The sequence below is a fragment of the Anticarsia gemmatalis genome, chromosome 16, assembly GCF_050436995.1.
Source record: "Anticarsia gemmatalis isolate Benzon Research Colony breed Stoneville strain chromosome 16, ilAntGemm2 primary, whole genome shotgun sequence".
NCBI classification, from domain to species: Eukaryota; Metazoa; Arthropoda; class Insecta; order Lepidoptera; family Erebidae; genus Anticarsia; species Anticarsia gemmatalis.
In genome coordinates this window covers 5,853,104-5,868,876 of record NC_134760.1, presented here as the reverse complement: position 1 = coordinate 5,868,876, position 15,773 = coordinate 5,853,104, and the positions used below count along the sequence as shown (strand labels likewise).

At 37.4% G+C, this 15,773-nt stretch overlaps 1 protein-coding gene across 2 annotated transcripts in view; it reads left to right on the top strand.

Annotated features, from left to right (window-relative positions):
• The window catches only part of LOC142979472 (monocarboxylate transporter 4-like), an 80,607-nt gene extending 66,343 nt beyond the window's left edge, over nt 1-14,264 (top strand). Inside the window, exons 4-12 of one of the 2 annotated variants that reach the window (XM_076124388.1) lie at nt 4,350-4,500; nt 7,838-7,956; nt 10,732-10,899; nt 11,480-11,639; nt 11,826-11,976; nt 12,189-12,320; nt 12,391-12,565; nt 12,653-12,805; nt 12,890-14,264. In XM_076124388.1, coding sequence (XP_075980503.1) covers nt 4,350-4,500; nt 7,838-7,956; nt 10,732-10,899; nt 11,480-11,639; nt 11,826-11,976; nt 12,189-12,320; nt 12,391-12,565; nt 12,653-12,805; nt 12,890-13,425 — 1,745 coding nt within the window. In that variant the 3' untranslated portion in view covers nt 13,426-14,264. The remainder of the gene's footprint in view (nt 1-4,349; nt 4,501-7,837; nt 7,957-10,731; nt 10,900-11,479; nt 11,640-11,825; nt 11,977-12,188; nt 12,321-12,390; nt 12,566-12,652; nt 12,806-12,889) is intronic. The other variant, XM_076124389.1, reaches the window with a different exon arrangement.
• Nucleotides 14,265-15,773: the final 1,509 nt, after the last annotated feature.

The window sequence follows — 15,773 nt, the reverse complement described above, 5'->3', positions numbered from 1 at the left end:
GTTGATGCCTTGAATGATGATGTCATCAAAGAAACATTTTACACCTTCGAGATCTTGAAGGAGTTTATCCATAAATTTCTGCCAAAGGCTCGGCGCGACCTTAACGCCGAACATTAGACGGTTCACCTTAAAAGTGCCTCGATGCGTACTTAGTGTTTGTAGCATTGCGCTTTCTTCATCCATTGTCATGTTGAGATATGCCTGGGTGATGTCGAGTGTACAGAATAGTTTACCTCCGTTCATCTCTGCAAATATATCTTCTATCATAGGTATTGGATATTGTTCATCTTGTATGACTTTATTTAGTGTAACTTTATAATCAGCGCACAATCGGATACTCCCATTCGGTTTGACAACTGGTACCACTGGAGTACCCCAATCAGAGTGGTCGACTTTCGTGATGACACCCTGTTTGCATAGTCGCTCGATCTCTTCATCCACTTTGGTTTTTAAAGCGTACGGTATTCTACGTGGTTTGATAAAAATTGGTCTTGTGTTTTCTTGTAGATTTAGGTGTCCTCTGTAATTGGGTATTTCGCCTAAGTCGGATCGAAATACTGATGTCTTGTAAAGTTCCAAAAGCTGGTCTAATTCTAGATTTTCTGATTGCTGTAAAGTTTTTATATCTGCTAAATTTAGAGTTTCGAGTTCTTTCATCCAACTCCGGCCAAAAACGGGGTCAACGTTGTTGTTGATGATGTATAATTTACCGTGGAATTCTTTTCCTTGGCATCTGCATTGAACGTATGCAACACCTGCAGGTTCGATTACTTCGCCGGTATATGTTTTGAGTTTTATATTAGTTTTAAAGATTCTTTTGCCGATTTTCAATTTTCTGTAGTCTCGTAATGACATAGAAGTAAGTGTGGCTCCAGTGTCAAATTCCATTTTCATCTTAGCATGTTCAATGTGTACCGTTATCATGTATTTTTCGGATGTTTCACCAGATATAACATTAATATCATTCCATTCATCATCATCGCTTATCGCTGAGTCGTTTAATTGATTTATATCCGGTGTAGTCTTACTGGGCTTCGCATCTGAGCGCCGTTGTAGACACACACTAGCTAAGTGTCCGACCTTCTTGCATTTATAGCATGTTATGTTTATAGCGCTACATTTCTTGGTTTCGTGATTTAAACCACAGCGGAAACATTTCCCTTTTAAATCTCTTGGTGTGATTCCTCTAAAAGGAGATTTTTTTGAATTATTGTAGGAATCAGTGGAAATTTTATTGATATTGTCACTACTTGGTTGTTCATTCGGAAGCATTGATGTATTTTCTGCTTTACTCATTTCAATAGATGTTGCAATCTGTGTCAGGTGTTTAAATGTACATACTGTTCGGTCTTGTAAAATTTTTGTACGTGCGTCGCTATCTTTCAATCCTCTTATGAGTTGAAGAGATAAAAAGCTTTCTGAAATGTTTTTCTGGCAGTGTTGACATTTAAATTCGCAGTTGGTAGTGAGCTTTTTTAAATCTGCGGCGTATTGCGCTACTGTTTCATCCGATTTTTGAGTTCTCGATATAAATTTATGTTGTAGAACCCATTTGCTAGGTTTTGGGTCTAAGTAGTCGTCAAGTGTTTCAGTAATTTCGTTAAATGTCTTATTTAATGGTTCGTCTGGTGCTATTAAATCACATAATTTTTCATGGAGTTCTGGTGATAATGTAGACAGAAGAATATTTGTCTTCATGTGGGGCTCAGTAATTTCATTAAGTCTAAAGTACACTTCCAGACGTTTTTTAAAGTTATTGAACGTTTCTGATTCATGTAAAGGATTAAATTGTATTTTTGGTATAATCTTATGGTATTGGTATATTCTATGTTGGTCTTCCTGTCGCTGACCTTGAATAATGGTTTTTTTTGTTAAAAGTTTTGATACTAAAATAGTGTGAAGTTCTTCGAATTCGTAGCCGTAATTTTGTTCGTGTAAATACGCTGTTTCATCGTTATCATCTATGGTTTTGTTTTCTATCTTCTCTTGTAACTCTCGCAGTGCTGTTATGGTGTCCTTCAAGGCTGCGGAGCGAGCGGTGATGTATACATATTTGCTTACTCGCTCTAGCGTCAATTTTAGTATTTCTTCCGTGCCATATATTTCCCCGTTCTTATATAAAGGTTCGCGTTTAATAAAAAGGTTAAGAACCTCCGTGATTTAGACGCGGCAGGAGGAAAATCTTGGCATCCAAACATAAAAAACTGAGGCGGAATTTATTTTCACAACAACGGTCAACACAATTTCTTCCTAACGAATGTATGTTCGTTCACCGGATGTGAAGCACTTAGTCGCTCGGCCTCCTTCTTTATGCTCCTTACATTTAAAAGACCTTTTTCGACTTGTTTTGTCTCAGAGAAAGATTTATCAAGCCGAAAATTGTAGCGTTAGATAGCAGGGCTAGTAATAAATGTTCTTTTTTGGCTGTCTAGAATGAAGATAGGTATTAATTACTTATCCATGCTATATGTATATCTGACTTTTTACTTTTCCAGTATCTCACCGGACACCGACCCAAAAGAATCACACCAACCGTATTTGAATGAATAAAACAAAATGTCATTTAAAAGACAAGACTATTTATTCTGGCGCCACGCTTTTACATTTTATAATTCAATTGCACGCTGAGACTTCTTTTGAAGCCAATATAAATTCAATTCTATTTCTATCAAAATAAGAGCATATAAATAAAGTTCACAGACTCAATTCTGAAAGATTTATATGTTATCTGTCTGATTTAGGAATTGGTCCATCTGTGACGCCCAGCGTATATATAACGACCTATTTTAAGTCGTCTTAATGGTCATATATCTAATTTATTAGATGATTCTCTAACAGCCCAATCTATTATTTGAACGCATATTTTAACACTATTATAACATGATGCATTACCGTCCTATTAAAGCTTTATATAGTTTTTGATGATGTGGTTTTGGTTAATCGCGTGAGTGATACCAACCTTTGTTAATTATGATGTATCATGTAGATAATTAAAATAATTAGTTTTATTGTGCTTTTTTGTAATTGAATTTGAACATTGCATTATCTATACATAAATATGCATGTAACATATGGTTTAGATATATACTATACAACATTGTCATATTCACTTGATAACTTCAACTTTGATATCGGGATCAGTGGCAACTGAAGTAGTTGTCCAAATGTTGTTTCTATTTAATCGCAATTTTAATATAGCCCTCGAAAGTTATTCATCAGCAGTCATACAGTCGCAAAAACGCAGATCAATGACGATAAACACAGCACTGTGTGTACAACCCCTTTACATAAAACAGGAAAACAAATCGTTCTTATTTCCATTACAACAACTCAATTCTCGTATTTTTTATTATTTTTTTAATACCTCAAGTATACATATAACTGTATTCTGATAAGAAAGGCGTCAAATGTCTTGTCTTGAATCGTAAAAAATAAACGATCTTCATAAAATATCCGTAATAAACATTGGAGTACTCGAAATTCATTTTTATGATCGTTAAACATTTAGGTTAACAATACTTTGGTACAAGTGTACCCATGTATTGTACACAGAATGTTGGGCCGCTCGCCTCAGGCAACCGAATCGACTTCAACCAAACTAATTTTGTCGAGGATTTTATTAGCTTAAAATAGAATTACGCGAATACGCGAATATAATATATCACTAGTTGCATTGTGACTCGGATTTCTGAAAATCCCGACTAAATTCTCTTTCACTATTAGTTGGATTACTTAGCGTAAATCAGTCAAAGAGCTTATTACTCAGAAAGCCTTTTGGAAAGCCATCATTTATCATTGTTTTGTTTACTAAATCCAAGTCTATTTCTATTGTTTCGTGCTGTATGGTTTATTAATAAAGTTTGGGAGCTAATCCGATTGTTCTATTTCCTATGCCAGCGTTTTGTATTAACCTAACGAACGTATTTGGAAGTTAGTGTTCTCAGACGATTGGCCGGCAAACTGTTACACTTTAATACTATTGTGAACTTTAACTGGACTTGTAGCTGACCGTAGCATGCCAAGATTACAAATGTAAGTGCCAGCCAAAGTTTAACTAGAATTTGGTGAAAGTTTGTATCAGAATTCAGCACTGAGAATTGATTAAAGCATAATATTGAAATATAAATTTCATTTGAACAATTTTGCATGGAGAACTACTCCTTAACATACTACAACGACGGGATGATTAATTATTCACTGTCGTCGGCAAAAAGTGTGAAATATTAATAGTCTTATGGAAGTCTGCTGTCACATACAGTCCATAAATGCGTCTGCGAATATTCATGTCACATAAATCCTGCAAAAACGTAGTATTTTTTTATCAGTCTTTTATCTTCTTTGTTATGTAGATGGATGGCCAGATGTCGAGGAGGAGTCGTCGGGCGGCGCGTTGCGTGAGCGTGAACTGCGCTCGCTGCACCGCACCGTGCCCGCGCTTCGTCGCCGCGAGCTCGACACACGAGCGATCAAACACCACTTCTATCCTGAAGGAGGATGGGGGTATGTACCTTCAACATCCTTATATTATTATCAGAATTTCATCTCCCTGTAATAATCTCTATAATATTAAATGTTATTGCCTCTGTGATATGAGCGGCAATGAATGCGGCTGCTGATTACAATGTCTCTGGTTTGTTTCCAAAGTATAAAGAAGTGTTGTTTGGCGCGAATAAACATAAAAATCGATATACATTGTAAACTCCCACTTAAACCAAGCGATATCAATCAAACTTACGTCAGCACATCATTGATTTATCCGACATCGTCTCACCCACCAAAATCTAATTTCCGGTAAAATTGTAGTCGTAAAGTCCGAAAAAGGTGGCTACTTTTATCCGGTAAAATTATTTCCTTCGAAATCGAATTATGGTCACGTAATTTTATATTCGCTGTCGGTATAGCCGTGACCTGCAGCTACGTTAAGAATTTTCCCGACTTTTCATAGTAGAAATCTTCCAAGAAAGCTGTTTCATTTATAGGAAAAAGTGTTGCCTACTCGATTTATATTTTAATTCCCAGCCCTATCGCTACTTTCCTACTAGTACCACAAATGCAAAAGTATGTACGTATGTATACTTATTCCATTTCTACCAAAAATGGATAAATTGAATTGGATTGATTAAATCCTAGGTTGGCAGGAGGAAAGATTATATCTAAAGAACACATTAGACACGAATATTAGGTAGTATAACATCATCCCAAACACAACTTAAATCAGTACGTAAACTGAGATTATTCATGCGTTACAAGCAATTAGTAGTTCCTCACATTTCTAGTCTCGTGTGAATCGAGTGAACTGAAACTTGTTATTAGCAGTTGGTACTTAGCGAAGGTGGTTAGTTAGTGCACTCACTTCTCCTCAAACTTGCTTAAAGAGATTATCCTTGAGCTACCTGCAACTTTGAAGTTGTTTCACTGCAATTCCCTCAGCTTTCCCGTTTGATGAATGTCTAATACTAGTTCACTAAGAGGTTTGATCTATCAAACCGACATAAAGTGCCTTCAGTATATCTAAATTGCGTCCCGTATTGACCAGAGGCCGGCCTAAGTAAATATTATAGAGAGCCAAGGATGCATGAAATATTCCTATAACTGTTCCCCAAAATGTTCGGTGTTATGTCTATCATTATAGCACCCGTTTCACTTAAGACCTTTCCTTTGAATAAACCTTTGAGTGATAACAGTCAACGGTTTAATGTTACGGCTACCAGTAAAATTGTATGGTAGTGTTCCTTTATTCAAACCGTATTTTACATTTAAAGATTTAAATACTCGGCGAAAATAAAACGAATATTTAAAATAGTACACGGTGCTAGTAAACATTTCAATTTGCACAGTTGAAAAACAGGTGACGGGTAATATTCCAGAAACGCGAGTACTCCTGCCTATAAAAGTGAACGACTAGCTGTAACAGTTTCATCTAACAAAACTTTCGAAATATCACGATACCAACCGACTTTTTATTACTTTTTTCAGCTCTCCTATAAAGTGCTGTCAAAGATCAATATTTTTTTATTGCGTCTCCGAGAGAAGTGACAAGGAGACGTGTATCTATCTGAATTTATTCGCTAACTTTGATAGCAACTCGTGTTGATAAATTCGTTTTTTAAATCAAGTATGTAATGAAATCAGAAAGTCACGGATCCGTGAAAATCTCATCCGAAAAATATTATTTTTAGCATTACATTTCAAGCAATAAGTGAAACACTCTGTTTTGATTTAGTTAAGATGTTTTGCATGGAAACAAGATACAAGATAGACATATTCATTCTAAGAAGGTATTGTTTGAATAACTTAACGATCTTTTTTGCAAGAAACATGTGTATCTCGTAAAATAATCGAAGTCGCACATTGCAACATCATTAGCTACACACAGTTCACACGTAGTTATAAGATGGACCAGTAGATACAGACGCGTCATTTACCATGTTTGGTCGCAGATAAATGTTCCGACAAGCAGCGCGGCGCATGAACACGAATCTCGAATTTCCCCCGCGGTTCAAACGTGACGTGACGTAAGATGAAGACGTATAATATCATCATCAGTCGCGCTCAACTTTATTCCGACTACAAGATAAATACGACGCGAACAGAGGTACCGTCAGCAGGGAATTTATAAATCTGATACGCCATAATGCGGCGATCTCATCGCACGATAAACGAATTTATGTTTCGGATATTGACTGCGTGTCCCAGTTATTAACAGCGTTCACGTTCTGTTGACGCTACCCCGCGCTCTTCGTATGTTAATAACACTTCCATTTTAAACTTTCGTGTTAATCGAACACTGAAATGGGAATCGAATTTCTTTTATGATAATCTGTAAATATGACTGTTATATGTAATGCGACATGTAATATCCGGTTCTTCTTCGTCGATATTCCCAAAGGTAATCTGAGTACTAAAAGGTACCCGAAAGATGAAATTTCATGTCGTTTCTATCTATAAGATATTTTTGTGCGTAATATAATACTGAGTTTCGTACGAAAGGTAGCTTATTTCTTTTTTATACATATGTATAAAGACGAATCCCCAAATTTCTTTCGACCGTGAATTCCAAAAAACCTAGATTTTTGCCAATATCCGACACTTTCCCAAGAATTCAAGAGGGTTGTTATTAGCATGGCCAAAGGCATGACAAAAATTGCAATATCGTCCCGTACGTGGAAATTGAAAGCTAACATTTTTGGGGCGACCGTACGCCGAAGAATCTTTTTGCCCCACCTTCGCATTCATCTCGGTGTCATTGAATAGCTCTTTCAAACTGTCTCACATAGAATGAATAAGAATTTCATAAAATTAGCCAACGAATATTTCAATAGGGTTCACTTTAAGTGACCTACTAAATTGGCCATGTGAGTTCTAGTACATAATGTATGTGTTGTAAGTTAGGACGACTTACATCGTCTCTAGGGGCTGTTATCCTCGAGGAAGGTAACGAGGGTATTTATAATTCACACTACTAATTGCTGTAATAGACGTTAGTCTTAAAATAGGGATTATTGCGTGAACTACTGAGAATTACGAAGGGTCGACGTCAGAATAATTCTGCGGTGAAATAATTGCAGCCATTTAATTTCATCACAAGTACGAACAGACATATGATTCTAATAACAAGTGATTTTTATACACGGCTATGTAATCATAAACCAATGTACAATATTTTCCTGGCATTTAGAATACCAAGTCACCCTAAAGAATAACATGTGCCAAGTACTTACAAGCAAAGTGACATACAAAAATACATCAATAGTCTTAATTCGAGAGTGTGAAAGCTAGATCTCTTCTTGACAAAATGTAGTGAACATCTGTTGCTCAAGTTAGTGTTTGTTCGCAGTTGGATCGTGTGCGGAGCCGCGTTCCTCGCTCATCTCCTGTCTACCGGCTTGCAGCTAGCGTACGGCGCACTCCACGTTTATGCTCTCAGACACCTTGGGCCTCATGCTGACCACGCCGGTAAGTACTCTCATTAAATACATTTATACTTAATCGAATTAAAACCTCCCTGAAATAAATTTCTTAAAACCTTCGCTCATATGACATGTTGGAGTAGACCAGTCTATTGCTGAAACAGTTTAATTTTAAACTGTCTTTGTATTGTTCTTAAAAAATATTTTCATATTTCCACGCCCAATCATTAGTTAAAATTAAAACATCCACAAAAAATCTGTTCAATTGTACGGACATGACAAATAATAAATAAAGTAGGGCCGAAGAAATGACAATGGCTCTTATATGTCATAACTGAATGTAAGATTGAGGAAAAAATAATTTTGAATGCGTAGCCGAGACGAGGGACTGAGAGTGGAAAAGTAATCTATCAACGGCAACCCTCCGGATATAATACTTAAATAAACAGACAACGACGAAAAGATATTTACAGCGAAAAATGAAAGCGTTACATCCGAAATAAAGGAGTTCACCTTGACAACTTTTAATTACTATCATCTTGATCGTACAATCTGTTGAACATCTCGCCTCCTCACTTGCAAAAATTTAACAGTTCCCTCACATTAATTATATTCTTTCATATTGTTTCCTTTATCATAATTTATGTTAACAAGGTGGAAAATGTTGTTTGACAACTAAAATGTAAGATTGGTTATTAAGTAAATGAAGTTTCCTAGTCGCCGGTATTTGCGGAGCTGGCTGATTTATTGAATTAATTTTCCAAGATTCACGACTGGGGCTGAATATTAAGAGGCAGAAGTAATTTCGGTTATGAGCGCGGTCTTTGTTGTCAGTGGTGTGGGCGGGCCGGTCGCACATAACTCTGTCAGGTTCGCCATTTGCGACCGCTTTCAAATTGGAATTTAGCGACGTTAACGAGTTGAGCTACACTCCGAACGGACAAGACGCCACTGAAAGGTGTTCACATATTGAGCACCTTATCGTATCCAAATCATGTTTGCAATGAATATGAAAGTTTGGTGATTCAATTAATTTTAATGTATCCAAAAGTCTTGAATAGCTGCAACAAATTGTAAATTCGATTGAATATTGAAATGGTATTATGCAGTAAATTTTAATGACGAGCGTCCTAACAGCTTTAATTACGTTTGGTACTCTTTTACTTAGCCGACCGTGGCGTCTTTGACGACAACGATAATGCGTACGACGATATTTATAACGGACATCGGCCATTTTCTGCGTTAATCGTGTTAAGTAAAACCTTGAAACGAAGGTTCTGTACCCCAAATTACCACTGTCTCACGTCCAAGCTAATGTGTTTTATGTCGACCGCACTATCAGCCGGGAACCAATTAACGATGCTGTACAATTTATCTATTTCTTTATCTGAGACTACATTGTGTGGGACACACAATGGCGTATTGTGTCGCGCAGTAATGGCTATCTGATAACGCAATGACGTGCGGTAAGGAGATGAGATGATTAATTGCGATTGACCATGTTTACGCGGTTTACTCCACGTCGTAGCGCAATCGTTAGACATCTATATACAGTAATAGTATACACTCAGTGGAAATAACATCGGACTGTAACATACAAAAATACATCAAGGTTTATTACATCCTCGAAGTCGGGAAAACAGTGCCTTAATATGCTACTTGACTTCAAACATATACACCATTACTTTTAGTAACAAGTAGTGCTGACCCTCTCAGGTTTTAATAAATCTTATTTTCTTGTTCTCTTTCCTATAATAATAGTATATGTATTTTGTTCCACATGATACTCAAAGGTAAACAATTTTTCTCGTGACAATGGCTCGGTTTTATCGCTCCGATTTTATTGTACGTCCATTTATGTTGGGACAGAAACCCGACATCAATATAACTTTGGTCATGTCCCTGAGGTAGTAGGATCACAACGAGAACAATTTCACACTAATAAAAGAAATGCAAGGATTAAAGTAAATAAGTATGAGGCTTACGACGAAAGAGAAAGCATAAAGAATCCTTTAATTGGGTCTAATTACAGTAAAACCCAAATCCTAGATTATTAAAATGTCGAAGTAATAGAAACGATTTAAAAAAAACGGAATATCGCAGATAAATGTCTGTCAACACAATTTGTCACATTTAGTTTCCTCGCGAGGATTGTAAGAAGTTCCCCGATCTGTAAATCCTCTCTTTTGAAAGTAATTTGACACTTCGTCTGATAAAATTGATCGAATCGCTGCAAAACTGACAAAGAGTACCTTGAAACTCGCTCCCTCATGCCTGAAGTCTTCCACACTTAATCAAATTAAGGTAGGCATACAAAGTTCTAAGTCAACAAGTATGTATATGAGTATTCACGTTCATTTAGGAGTAAACCAAAGGTGAAAAGTTAGAAAATTAACCCTTTGGAACATTTATTACTTTATAAAGACTCGTGTGAGTTATAAATTCTTTTCAAATGGTAACTGAGCTCGATGCAATGGAAACCGTTTCAAGTCAGATGAAAAACTTCACTCACAGGCATAAACTATGATTTGTTTTGCAGCAATTTTGAGTGGTTTGCGAAACTGGGACGATTCTCCGCACAATATTTCCATGGTGGAGGCGATGAATATCTCGTTATTTACACAGATCCCCTATTAGTCGCCGCTTACGATACCCTCGGGAAATCATATGGTAGTCTATTTTTATTCGAGGCCGAGGTTACAGAGTTGTTTTGACCCATTTATTAATAAAATAACCTACACCTATTTTGTATAATGTAAACATGCAGATTTACGATACGATACGTCGGTAAAATTAAACATGAATGTGTGATTTTCGTCAGTTTGGGCGGGCGCGATATGCGTGGGAGTGTCCCGTGCCGCGGGTGCCCTCGTGGCGGGACGTCGAAGGTCACCGAGACTCATAGCTCTGCTCGGAGGTCTGCTGCTCCCACTCGCTTGCTTGTTTACTTCATTCGCCACACAGCTTCATCAAACCTTGCTTAGCTACGGTAAGTTACTATTTATTGGTATCTAAATCACAACATTTCATGATCTCTAGAAAGCAACTAACATCCAACCGCAATAATAGTTATCTCAAATGCTATATCGTTTCCCCAAAACCCGGAAATAACCACCCGTAAATAAAATCACAAAATCCACATATGGGGTGAAGGTAAGTTTACAAGAAAGCGCGAATTCAGTTCAATATGTTATCCTCTCCACACAGTTACCGCGGGGTTATTGAATCAAGCAAGCTTGTTAGTTTTGCTTACTATTCTCGTTTAAACAGCCCTTACCAAGCGAAATAGTATTTTTGAAAAACGTTAAACGTTACTGCATGAATGTATGTGAATTGATTTTAGCGTTAGTTGTCAAGAAAACTAAACATAGTAGGCTTATCGTTTAATTTAATAGTTCGGTTGAAAACGAATTGTAAAGACGATTACTAACCAAAAACAGTACGACTATTACAGACAATTTCAAAGTCCGGTTGCTGCAAATTGACCTAGCCGTGTGTTCAATTGCTTAATTAATCGACATAGCCTGATCGCCCGACCGTTTTTGTAAAGGAATCTTTGATTGGTCTAGGTGTAGTGCTTGGTGTCGGATGCGGTTTAGTTCGAGAGGCTGCCGGATTGGTTCTCGGAGCCTACTTCAGAAAGAGACGCCAGTTCGTGGAGCTGGTCGCTCATGCTGGAGGCGGCGTGGGCATCGCACTCTTCAGCGTCGCTTATAAAGAAGCTGTAGGGTATGTATTCTATTGACTATTTAACTTCCACGTTGGTACTTTTTACAGCCAAACTTGTGTGAGAAAACACCAAGAAAATATTTTACAAAGTTGCGGTCTCAAATAATTATAATTATAACGTACTCGCGATTTTGTAACACACTTTGGTTATTGCAGAAAAACTATATCGTATGTTATTTTTACCAGAAAATTAGGGTGGCGCCTTGGACTACAAGCAGTTACCGGTGTCCTCGTTTTGGCTTTTTTCCTCAGCGCCGTATACCGCAGCGCGTCTCTTTATCATCCGCAACGCCGCGCCATTTTGCACCTCAAAAATCAGCGGCGAAAGGTAAGGCCGGTAAGACAGTATTTTCAGTTTTTATTTGCACCTTTGAAGCACCTTAGATCCTTCAGAAATTAATTCTTCCTAATTTGAACCCAGCGGGAGATTAACATTATAATTTATGTTTTCATTCAGTTACCCTTTGGGTCAACTTCGTTTTTAATTTAATGTAACGTAATTCCAGGATTCTACATTTGTTCAATTAACTCATTATCTCGTTGTTTCAGGTTAAAGAAAAAAAAGGCCTAAAAAGACCACCGCTTATCGATTTAAGCCCACTTCACTCCCGACCTGCGAAAGTTTTGTTACTGGCCGCCGGATTAGCAGCTTTTGGACTTTATACTCCCGTATTTTTTTTGGTAAGTCTAATTGGTAAAGTTGTATTCGAAAAATCTTCGTTTTTATTAAATTAATAATTTTACTTTTTAGGCTTTGCAAGGTTTTCAAGAAGGATTAGAAGAAAGCGCCTTGGTTTTACTTCAAACGTTTTTGGGGTTCGCTGCGGTGCTCGGTTGCGCTGGTTTTGGGCTCGTGCTGGTGCGACCTTCAGCGCAGTGCCTCGTCTCTAAACAATATTTGTGCCAAACTGCAATGTTGGGAATAGGTACCTAAAATATACAACTATCTTTACTCAGTTCCTTGCAATGGTAATATACTGCAACATAAACTTAAAAACGTAACCCAATTCCAGGTATTTCCATGCTCGCTCTGAGCAGCGTCGAAGGCTATCATGGCTACGTGCTTTTCGCGTGGATGTACGGGCTTTGCTTGGGTGGATTTTTATATTCTATGAAGATGCTTACAATGGAGCGCGTTCGAGGCCGACACTTTACAAAAGTTTGGGGTAACAATATAAATATATTCAGAGTATTTTTAGCTGTGTCGGATTTTGTTCGGTATTAACAACATAAATCTTTTTCTTGAATAGGTTTCGTGCAAGGTGCGGAAGCTATTCCGGTGATGGTGGGGGTTCCTGTGACTGGATACATCAATCAACAGGTGCCTCGTGCAGGCTTCTACTTTTCTACAGCGGCGACGTTAGCCGGTGCTTTATTGTTATTCTTTGTTGGATTTTCTAAAAGAGAGCCAGAGCCTCCACCTCCTGCACCCGCTCCGACCGTGGCGGAAACGTGTCCGTGTGTGACGCCGCCGCCGAGGTGTGAGCCAGCGTGGTGCGCGTGCAGCGCTGGAGGAGCTACTGCATATTGCGCTTGGCCGGGCCCCACGTGCGGTGGCTCTCGCCTGCCCAAATCACTTTCATATGCGGCTCCCCTTGACCGGGCTTGCTGCTCGGCTGCACACTGCCCCGACTGCTATCGCCGCGCGCCCCCGCTCAGGCCGTCGCGTAGTGTGCCCGAGGGTCTGGCGACCCGCGGGAACACTTGGACTCGCGGAGGCTCTTGTCGAGCAGCCTGTCGCCGAAGAGAGCACCACCTCATTGAACAAATCACCACATCCGTATGATATTTGTTACACAAATGATATACGTGACCTTACAAAGTGCGAGTTCGTGATTTTTTGTGTTCTAGAGACTATGAAGAGATTGTAAATAATTGTTTCTGTAGAAGATGTATCTAATTGATATTGAAGTTGAAGTGATAGACTAATTTATAAAGCAATAAGATGGAATAAAGCGATATTTTAAATTGCCAAATTAAGTAAAATCCAATCTACGAAAAATATTTTCCTTTGTTGTTTCAGTTTACGTGAGCAAAAGCATCCTTATTATGTACTAAAGAGTACAATAGCAATAGAAGCTGTACCTACATCAATATCCGTGTTTGCTTGTAAATTGACAATTTAAACATAACTTACCAAATGAAAAGTAGCAAAATTTAATGTAAAATAAAATAGCTCATTTTTCCTACTTCTTAAAGTACTCGTGGGACCTTTGTCGTAGTTAAATATTCATATTTTATAATGTAGAGCCATCACTTTTGAATCATAAATTCTTCAATCTTTGTGTCATATTTAACTACTTATCTGAGACTATATTAAATAATTAATATTTGTCTTTCTTTTTTTCTCAATAAATATTGAATTAAAGACAGAAGAATAAATTATATATCGTACGTTAAAGAGAATTACTAACAAGTATGTATGTAAAACAATAGTCTGTTTGGTGAAAACAAAGTCAATTTTAGCGATCATATTAATGTTTGAGACAGATTATTTAGAAACGTTTCGTTTATTATTGTTACAAGTATTGTTTAGATGAAACTATATTTTGACGTTATGAGGTTTGTTGTTTTTGTACCAAAGTGTGATTTACAGTTTTGGTGATAAATAAAATATAAGTTTAGGATAAAGTGTTGCATTTTTATTTTGCTTGTCCGATAATATTATTTAAATTGAACTGTCAGATTAAAAGATAGCGGTACTTCGATAATTTACATATTTACAGACACAAATGTAATATTTCGACGCCTCAAAGTGAATTTAAAATGTTTCATTTAAAATTACGGCGTAATTCAGCAGGCCGACTCCTTTTGACAGACATCGAATAATTGAACGTAATGTGCTTCCAGTCATAAAGTTGCCTGCTTCAGTCGTTTCATTTAACACCAAAATGGAAACGAATAAAGGTACGAGCCTGATATCTACCTGACTTTAAATTAATTGTTGCAAATCCTTATGTTAATGATCTGCTGAAGTATAGTAATGTATTTCAGTTCAACGTAATGCAATTGCATATAGACATAATAGTATATTTTTGGCCGTAACTGCTATATTATAAAAATGTATATTGAGTATTGTTATGGTATTCCTAATAGTTACATATAAACATAAATCTTCACTACGTGTGTGCCCTACGCTAATAACACGGGTACAAAATATATTACCTAGTTATAGTATAACAATATTTCATAGCCGATTTGAAATTTATGTGTCTAGCTGCGTTAGGTACGATATAAGTAATATATTCTAAAAGAAGTTTGCGATTCGAATGGAATCGTAGATCGTGAATTCTTCGAAAGGCACGCGTGAACTCGATATCCATTGCTCTCACTCACAATGTCAAGATTCTGCCTGTTGCTATGTGGATACCGGCGTGCAAACTCGAGTACGCTATAGGACGGCCGGCGGCACACTATCGATTTCCTGACCTTTCCTGTTCCTTCGCACTGACTACCGAGTTTAGACAATATCGTCAGAGAAATCCGATTTCGACCTCCGGTTCCATCTCCGCTTGGAATAAAGATGAAGTCTCAAAATGAGCTCTCAATTTTATTCAGTAATTCGACTGAATTTTTACCTTACGGCGCCGTATCGTAATCTCATTCCATGCATCACCGGGATGTGTGATTTTATGTCGGCGCGGCCACAGCTGCGAACATTTAAAAATCCATTAATAAAGCTCGTTGCCGTGTTTCATTTTATTTAACAGATGCATTTCGTGGATTCCCACTCTCTTCTAATAAGTATCAAATTATTTGACTTTAATGGAAGAGTATTTTAGTACGATAATGTTGCTGAGATAGATAACCGTTAGCCGAAGGAAATGTTTTAAACAACAGCTTAAAATATACCCCACGTATTGTGACTTTTACGATATTGTGTGTACCTATTGTTGTGAGAATCACGTACCGTGGTTGAACAAAGGACAAACACTGGTCGCACGACGTAAATAGTTGTGAAATAGACACTGAAAATATGAAACACTACAGAATGTAAAGAACTTCTGTTCTATTATTTATTTAGTGAGTTAGGTCACGTATAATAATGTTTATTTACAAGCGTATATTTGGCTATCCACTACATCAAATCTGTAAGCACATACAACATCGCAATGTACTACAACATATATACAC